The sequence below is a fragment of the Opisthocomus hoazin genome, chromosome 5 (assembly GCF_030867145.1).
Source record: "Opisthocomus hoazin isolate bOpiHoa1 chromosome 5, bOpiHoa1.hap1, whole genome shotgun sequence".
Lineage (NCBI taxonomy): Eukaryota > Metazoa > Chordata > Aves > Opisthocomiformes > Opisthocomidae > Opisthocomus > Opisthocomus hoazin.
The window spans coordinates 64,293,470-64,302,851 of NC_134418.1; the positions used below are offsets into that span (position 1 = coordinate 64,293,470).

Below are 9,382 nucleotides of genomic sequence, written 5' to 3' on the forward strand. Positions count from 1 at the left end.
AACCACTTGTAGTACAAGAAAGAGAGGCTAGATTCAAGGTCTACTCCTCTAATCCAGCGCCTCAGACGGCCAGCATCTACCACCTCATGCTTAAGAGAAAGAGACAAAAGATGCATTGACAGAAAAAAGGAGCTGTGGAATCAGTCAGGTCAGATTTGCACATACTGCATGGGAGACTGTGGCTACTTTGTGCACATCCCCAATCTCTATTGTGCAGTAACAGGGTACGCCACAGAAGCCCCAAGCCCTACAGAGGGTAGCCTGCAGCTTGAGGAAAGATGGTGTCTTCTTGCTCAAATTACCCACAGAGGGATTTTTATTACATTATGGAAACAGAAATACCTCGTCTTTACCACGTGCCAAAACCAATAAGTTTACAGAAGGTGAATCCGAAGGCCGACATTCAAAAGAAAGTCCATAAGAAAGGCTTCAGGGTTTCTCAAAATAACAATACACAATTAAACCACTCCTCCACCCTGGGAAGGAGAGGCATTAGCTGCGTGTGGTTCTGCACACACACATTCTGCCTGTGGAACACAACGAAGAAAATGCAATTTGAGTCTGGAGAAGGCTACAATAACCTTCTAGATTAAGAAAGCATGAAGGGGCGAAGGCACAAGTTGACAAGAGATTTCCAAGAGAGGAAAACAAAATTTATAAACCCTCGTGGCCAAAAGCAAGTTTGCCCTCCACAACTGTACTTAACACAGATCTCTTCTCTTCAACGTAAGTGACAAAATGCCCAATTCCAAAACTGAACAAGAGTAGGCATAAGGATGCAGTGCAATTGTAAAGACAAAGCAGGAGACACTTGTGACTCATGGCTCTCTCTTCCCTTTTGCAAAAAAGCAACATAATGTCAAATAACAAGATCTGCCCTGAGACCATCTGCGCTCGCCTCTGTTTTGATGCATTTCCTGGACAAACTGAGCAGACCTGTCTCCCCACCCATGCTGCTCAGCTTTAGCTTTCCAAAGCCAGCAAATATTATTCAGCATCATTACTGTGTTATTACACATGATCCTCAGCTCTGTCAGCTGGTCCAGCTCCAGAGCAATCAACACAAAGCAGCTTCCATAAACCTCCCAGCCCACCAGCCCCAAGACAGTTTGAAGTGCGTATAAAAAGCAGACTTACCTGGCTTGCTTCCTTCACAGTTATGCCCCAGTTGGCCTTTGGTGTTCAAGCCACAGGTATACACTTCCCCACCTTCCAAGAGGAACATGGAGTGGTTTCCTCCACATGCCACCTCCTTGACATTTCTGTCATGAATGAATCCATACACCTGTGGTTCAGGAATGATGACCTGGAGGTTGCTACCTATCCCAGGTCGTCCAAAAGATGAGTATCCCCAGCATAGCATTTTCTCTCTTTTCAGCAAGTCATATATCCTTCCTGGGCAGGAGAAATGGGGAGAAGTGTGAATGAAGGAAGTACTCAACAAGTGATCCTACAGAGATAAGCTGCTTGGAGCAGGAGGTGGAAAAAACCAAAAAAGGCATTTCCTGCATGATTGTCAGGCTTGTGGACTACCAGTAAAGTGTGATTTCCACCATTACACAGACAAAGGAAGAGAAATCAAGGCAGCTCAGAGCTCAGGTACTGAGTCAGCACCTTCATGCCCTGGCTATCTCCATCTGTAAGGTGGCAGAAGTTTTCTGAAACCCAGCAGACCTGAGCTTTTATTTCAGCAAAACCACTCTGCTTTGAAAGCCAAAATCAACTAACTCCCCAAAACTACTGTAATGCTTTTAAGACTAACGGGTCCAAACCTGAACTTTTAAGAGTTTGAGTGACACACTTGGGGCTATTGCTTAAATAAAACTTTTTAAATTACCTCAAAGGTGGTCAATCTAACCCTGGACAGGCAGGCCTAGGTATTTGTAGTGAACTGACCAATGCGGAGCTGTATTATTTCTGATAAATACAGATTAAGAAGTATTTTACTGAATTGAACACATTCTTGTAACCCAAATGCAATCCCTAAACTGCAGCAAGAATTTCCCAAGAAGCAGCACGCTGACGGCTTGGCCCCAACAGCAATGGACAAATAACATTGATGCCAGCAGTCAGGTGTTACCGTCTGTGCTGCACTCCGTAAAAGTCAGGGATTTCAGAAAAGTGGGGTAACATGGGAAGGGAAAAACACAGCAATATAAAAGGCCAAAGGAATTACTCAGCCTGAACTTGATAATGACAACAGGAACCTAATGCATAAAAGCTGGGGAGAGGGAAACAGCTCTCATTCCAGAAGAAGCATGTGAAAGATTTCAGTAACACTTCCTTGCCACTCCTAATCTCAATAGGTTTGGGTTATTTGTTAAACATGCTATTTTAATAAGACATTGAGAACTCCTCTGCTTGAACCAGAAACTGATTAAAGCTTTTATTGTAAACAGAAGAAGAAAATTAAAGATCCGAAACATCAAGTCTTATGAATCACCACGCCAAGTTTTAAACTAAGGCAATTTACAGCAGCAGCATTTACTACCTCAGCACAGGACTGAAAAGCAAAAGGTGACCCTTGAAGTGCCAAAGATTCCTCAAGGAAATGAGATTCCTCCTCCCACTCTGAGCAGATAGGAAACACGCGCATTCAGTCTGCTTCCAGAGCCCGGTGCTAATTCAAGCTCTAGGTATTAGCAACAAAGCCTTTCCTAATCTAAGCCCTACGATCATCTCTTACCCCACTATCCTCAGTGTCAGGTGTGGTCCCTTCCACTGAGCCAGGGTGAGCTGGACAGGGCAGGGACAGCGCTGGATTTTCCAGCTGTAGCTCACCAGCGGTGCAATCCCCTACCACAAACTGGTTACTAGGATCTCTCATTGGGTGCTTCAAAGCATGCTATGAATCCCATTTGTCTCTGACAGCCTTTGCTCCTTTACCACATAACTCAGTTGATCCACGTCCACACATACGCTTATCACCGGCCAGCTCCAAAAGCACCCAGAGGAAAAGCAGGAGGTTACAGCCCCCTGTCCAGTTGTTCAGTCAGTTGTTTTGTACTCTGTACTTGATTGCCCTCGGCACAAGAGCCTGATGGAAGATGCCCCCTACGCTGGCTACACTGTTTCCGACGCTAAGAATAGGAATGCTGTGGGACACAGTAAAATTGAAGTGCATGCATGTGCTGTAAATGACACAGCTGCTATATTTATAGAGAACTTCATGTTCTGTCTCAAAAAAAAACCCAGCACAGGCAACACCGTGAAGGTGGCAACACTAAAGAAGGGAATCGTTTCAAAACTGACGTCTGAAACAGCAGAAGTCTGGGACTGCCATTTCTCCCAGCCTGGGGAATCACCTTGTTACAAAAATATAAGCAGCACAATAGCAGCAAACCCAAAGATCACACTCCCTGCTAGTATCAGTGGATGTTGTCTCTGAGTGGAAAAGATTTCACCACTGTATGACTTGAACTACAAAGGCATTGCACAACATGAGCTAAATATTAATTTGGGATATCTTTCTAAACGGGTTCCTGAACAGTCTGCTCCCTGTAGACTACAGTCACCTTTCCTAGTGCTAATTTAATATGCTAAAAATACTTTAATTACTCCCCTCATGTTCATATTCCACACAAGAAGTTGTTGTAATGGGCAGGGGGATGAACTGTGATTGGTAAGAGACATTTTTTCCTCCAGGTAAAACATGTTAAAAAAGAGGAAGAGTTGAAACTCCCAGTAATTCATACGCACACCAGGGTGATTCAGCCCTCAGTCATGCTAGTGGCCAGATTGTTTAACAATCCCTGCAGCAGATGATGCAGCATGCCAGACCCTTTAGAATATCTGGTCTTAGCTAGATTGTTGGTTAGGTTTTTTTAAAGCATCTCCCTTGAATCCCAGCCCCCATGTTCCAAACATTTTGCTGATAAATCCCTGCGCAGACCTGTTCCAAGGGGACAGACCAGCACTCTCCACTCAGCAGTGAAAATCAGCATAGCCACTTCCTATCTGAGCGTACTGGCACAACTAAATATTTTCCAGTGGTCTAGTGAGCCACAATTTTAATTTACTTATTTTGAAGACAAGGCACATATTTAAAACCGCACCTGTTTTAATGTTTGGTTTTTTCCTCCCACCAGAAAAGCTGCTGCAAGTCTTCATACATCATATGTCCAAGTAGGAGCTGTGTCCCGAGACAGAACAAGGCTCCAAATGACAATTTCACGCTCCGTTTCCAGACTGGCTAAGGCAGTTACTCCTCCTTAACAGTAGCAGAGGAAGTAAAAATGCCTTTTATACTGCAAACTACCTCTACAAGGTGCATATCCTCTTTATACTAAAACAACTACGTAAAAAGTTTCTATTGTGGGCAGGCACTAATGCAGACATGTCTGCACATACACACACACACATATAAAATATAGATCAGATTCCCTTATCTGAAGTTTGAACAGTGACTAATTATTCCCAGCTCTCAGTTTGATACACCTTAAAAAAGTTGAATTTTTCTCTTCAGAGGACAGACCCTTAGGGAAGGTGGGTTTTGTTAAATGCATCAGTTAGGGCATAAAAGTTCCCGGTCGCTTTTAAAATTGGATTGCAAAAAGCGCAAGAGCTGCAGTACCCAATCACATCACCTATTTCTGTCCTTCACAGATCACAACACAGCCAGCTTGGTGTTCATGTTTTAGAGATCAGAACAGATGCAATGCAGCAAAGCTGGTCATTTGCAGAAACTCCCCATGTATAACACAACAAATAGGGGTGGGGAGAGGAAGGTATAACCCAACATCCTCAAACACTGACATTCCAGGAATAATTCACCATCAAAACAGTGAAGGATGTACACAGCACAGCTAGAGAAAGGAAAACCTCACACTGTGAGGAATATTTTGAGGAAATCTTTTGTGGGTGAAGATCCATCCGCTGCTATAATAAGGCTCAGCTGACATACTAAGTATATATCCTTTGGTGAGAAAACAGCCCTGGTGGTTTGGTAAAATAACAATGCTGCATGTAAGATCGCGACAGGATGTGTTTTATTCTGTCTTTTTTTTTTCTTTCTTTCTTTTTAATAGCTACCATGACATACAGAGCCTCTTCACACAATTGTGCAAACATATTCTAAAGCTGTAGCAGAGACCGCAACAGCACTGTCTCTCAGAAAGTTAGTTAAGTAAATATTGTGCTTGCAACAAGCAACACTCAGGGCTGAATGCTCTCTAAACAAAAGAGATTTGCCAACTGGCAGGGCATGAATAAACAAGCTTTTTTCCTTCCCTGTTGTTTGTAAGATTTCAGCTAGCAAATACTCTCCGTTTCAGCACTGCCCAGTAATGAAGGAATTTACCGCTTCTTTCTGCCACTAAGCCTCCTATTCTTCTTCTGCCACTTTCTTCCTCCTTTTGCCTTCGTTTTACTCCAACTCAACACCCAGCGTAGAACCAGCGCCGGTTCTACAAGAGCAAGAGAACGCAAGGCATAACAGCAAACGAGTTAAAGCAGAAACAGAGCATCGCTCCTACAAGGAGAGGCTGAGGGAACTGGGCTTGTTCAGCCTGGAGAAGGCTGAGGGGGGACCTTACAAATGCCTATAAATATCTGAAGGGTGGGTGTCAGGAGGATGGGGCCAGACTCTTTTCAGTGGTGCTCAGCGACAGGACAAGGGGCAATGGGCACAAACTGAAGCAGAGGAAGTTCCGTCTGAACATGAGGAAGAACTTCTTCCCTCTGAGGGTGACGGAGCCCTGGAACAGGCTGCCCAGGGAGGTTGTGGAGTCTCCTTCTCTGGAGATATTAAAGACCCGCCTGGACAAGGTCCTGTGCAGCCTGCTGTAGGTGAGCCTGCTTCGGCAGGGGGGTTGGACGAGATGCCCCACAGAGGACCTTTCCAACCCCTGCCATGCTGCGATTCCCACCGTTAACACCGCACGCCCTCGGCGAGGGGGTCCCCACGGCAGCCGTTCAGGCACGGACGCACGGAGCCAAGCCAGACCCACCCCACCATGGCCCCGCACTCCCCGCAAGGACACCTCCCCATCTCGCCCCAGGCAACGGCCGCTCGGCTGCCTGCTCACCGCTGCGCCCCACCCACGGGCCCACCGACCCCCACCCCCGGCGCCAGGGACCGACAGCCGCGGCCTCGGGCTCCCCCGGACGCCGCGCCGCGCCGCGCCGGGGAGGGCCCACCCCGACGGGGCTCTGACCGCGCCGAGCAGGCTGCCCGTGGCGAGCAGCCCCCGGCCCCGCGCTCCCCAGCCCCACTCCCCGCCGCTCACCCGCTGCCGGCCCCGCCGCCGCCACGGCAACGAGGAAGTCCAGCCCCCTGACGGGCCGCCGCCGGCGGGACTGACCGCGCCGAGCGGCGAATGGGAAGCGCGGGGCCGGCCCCCGAGAACAAATCGGCGGCGGGCGCTGCGTTTCGCCCCGCCCCGCGCGGGGCGGGGCGCTCTGCAGGTCGGTGGGTGCCCGCCGGCGGGAGGTGGCGGCGGCCGCCGCTGCCCCTCCCCAGATCTGCCGCCGTCTCGGCGCTTCCCCGGGCCCGTGGGTCGGGTGCGGGACGGGGCGCACACCGCCCGAACAGCCCGCGGGACGGGCCCTCGGCAGCGTGGCGGGCGGCTGCCGCGGCTGGGTCAGGGCGGGCCAGGCCCGGCGCCCGGTTCTGAGGGGTTGCCCGGCCACGGGAGCCGAGGCTGCTGCCAAAGCCGGGCGCTGTGGATAACCGGCGCTACGGATAACCAGGGCTGTGGATAACCAGCTCACACCGCAAACCGCGGCCAAGGGCTGTGGCTGCAGAGGCCGAGCAGGTCTCTAAGTACAGCAGTAGCTGCACTGCAGACAAGGGAATCCAATGGGCAAAGCTAAGCGTATGCAAATGTCACAGAATTTAAGCTATTCTAAATGAAGGCTTTCAGGGGAAAGCCAGCATTCCGCTGTTTAAAATGACTCTCTTGGTTTTGTTAAATATTGCTTATTAATAACGCTAGTCAGTTCGTTTCCACATTCATCCGGCATTTTACGTGACCTTTAGGCACCTGGTAGGCTCGTTTGTCTGGGAACTGATACATTTTATACAAAGTTTCAACCTTAGGAAATATTTGTGGTCAAAGGATAAATCTCTGGTGCGAGAGAGAAGCGCAGGGAAAAAAAAAAAAAAAGAGGCAAATGAGCAAGCAATTGTACAACTCCAGAATACTCATCTTCTGACTTTAACGCCGTCCATAGAAAAGGACCCCGCATGCCGCAAGAGCAAGGCACAAGCTGGATCCCGCTCAGACCATCAAAATGACACTCAGTATTTGCACAAACCACGCAGAGATGTCTGCGAGGGCTCAGGGTGGTGGGGAGAGGTCCCTAAAGTGAACCCAGTGCCCACAGCATTCACCTCCCTCCCGCTACGCCGCTGGCAGTGTGCGGCGTCTGGGTGCTCAGCATGCAACGTGCCACGTATCTGATGAAAAATCACCTGTGTTTCCATGGATCGTGCACATTCAGAATACAAAGAGACGCTCTCCGGTGTGAAATTACACCTACGATGTAGTAGCTTTTACTTAACCAGCATTACAAGCAGCTTCTAGAATAACTAAAAGCATAGAGGAAAAAAGTATTTCCTTTGTTTGTTCTTATTTATTTTGTCAACTGGAAACCTTTGCAAAATAGTTTGCGCTTCCCTTTATACCCGGCTTCCTCTGTTTGTTTCTCACTGAGTAATCAAGGAGGGGAAGACACACACAAAAATGGGGGGAAAAAAAGTAGATGAGGAAGCAGCGCCCAGGGTTTGTCCGAGGGAGCCAGGAGCTTCTTGCTTAAACCAATTTCTAGGTAGCTACGTTTCAGATTTGTGGAGAACTTCCAAGACCGGTCATTCATAAAAGGACAAAATTAAATAAAGACACCGAAACAAACCCACCCCGGTCTGGAGGCCGCTGCCTCTGCAGGTGTCTCGGGACAAGCCCTGGTTTCATCGCACCGTGGGTCTTCCTCACCGGGGGCAGCCCAGCTGGATCGGGCAGGAGCCCGCACCTCCGCGCCGGCAAAGGGCTTCAGGCTCGGCTGGACTCTCACCAGAAGAATGCATGGCTCACCGTTGGTGAGTTAGGTCATCCAGAGACCGGGTCTGAAGATACCCAGAGGTGCCAAGACCTGCAGCTCACCCTGGTTTCCAGAGCACCTCTCCTCTCCCCCAAGCCGCTGAACAGCAGCCCAGAAAGCTGTTGTGAGTAGCAAAAATCCTTCTGTGTGGCCATTGATGTCTCTGTGCTGCTCTGGAAGCAATGAACCCTTCTGTAATTTTTCTTTTTTGGCCCTTCCCATCCTCAGGAAGAGCTTCTCAGAGGGGCTCAGCTGGGGATGAGCCAGCCCAGGCAAGGTCCTGCTGCCTCCCATGGAAGCACTGTTTCTGCGTGGTGTCCTCTGCAGCAAACGCAGCATGAAGCTCAGCCTGAACGCACTTCACCAGGCTACCTCCTTTGTTCCTCACAGCTTACAAGCTGCCGGGGCGTCCAGGTCGCTCCAGGTCCACCCTGGTTACATCAGCTGCTCTGTCAGGCTCCTGCGCTTCTCTTCAGGTGACGTTCAGATCAGACGAGTGGTCTAAAAAAAATTCCTGCTGCAGGTTCAAGACTTCTGCTGCATGTGTAAAGCCTTTTAAACTCCTAGCTGAGTGTGAGGCTCACTCACGTTGCATTCCTCTGCATATTTTATACTGAACACTGCTTGAGAAAATGTAGAAACAGTTTGGTGCTCAAATTCGTTTCAGAAAATGACAGAGGAGTGCTCTGCTCACTCCCTCTGAAGGTCTTTGGGATTTTGGAGTTGCGGTTTTTTTGTTGTTTTTTTTTAAATAAAAGCAGGGCTTATTTGAGGACAAATTAAAAATAGCCTTGGAAGTTACTCTGGGATTTAATCTCCTGTGTGATGTCGCATCTTACATGATGAGAAGGAAATTCCTCCAGGCTCTAAATACTCAAAATAAACCTATTATCATTTAATCTCCAACGGGTTATTTTGAAATCCAAACAGAAGACATCTCTTGTGCACTTGCACAGCACAGATCACTCCGGATTTCCAAGCCCTAATGGAGTCTTAGAGAAACGTAAAAAAGGAAACCAACAGCCAGGAGCAGGCTGGTGAAGAGCAGTAGGCTAAGCTGCCACGACAGAAAGCTGTGACGGTGTGGCAGCGTCAGCTGTGGCAAGGACCCTCCGGCTCAATGGGGACAACAGCTTGAGTTTCTGCCAGTCCCCTCCGTCCACAGAAACACACCTGCGGCAGAGTGGTGCCTTTCCCAGAGGATTCAAGGATCCCTGCGGTGCCCCATCTGCCCCAGGCGGGCAGGGGGCCGGGGCTAGGTCTGCACGGGCCATGTCCCCTCGGTCCCCTCGGCTGGCTGCTGGCATCCTCCGAGGAGCTAGTTCCCTTCTTCCCGCCGCCA

At 49.1% G+C, this 9,382-nt stretch overlaps 1 protein-coding gene across 4 annotated transcripts in view; it reads right to left on the reverse strand.

The window, feature by feature from the left end:
* Window positions 1-6,300, reverse strand: part of HERC3 (HECT and RLD domain containing E3 ubiquitin protein ligase 3) — a 54,796-nt gene extending 48,496 nt beyond the window's left edge. The window contains exons 1-2 of one of the 4 annotated variants that reach the window (XM_075421520.1): window positions 6,228-6,300; window positions 1,138-1,395 (exon numbers count right to left, since the gene is read on the reverse strand). In XM_075421520.1, the coding sequence (XP_075277635.1) occupies window positions 1,138-1,363 (226 nt within the window). In that variant the 5' untranslated portion in view covers window positions 1,364-1,395; window positions 6,228-6,300. Of the gene's footprint in view, window positions 1-1,137; window positions 1,396-4,055; window positions 4,127-6,227 lie in introns of those variants that run through there. The other 3 variants (XM_075421518.1, XM_075421522.1, XM_075421521.1) reach the window with 3 other exon arrangements.
* Window positions 6,301-9,382: the final 3,082 nt, after the last annotated feature.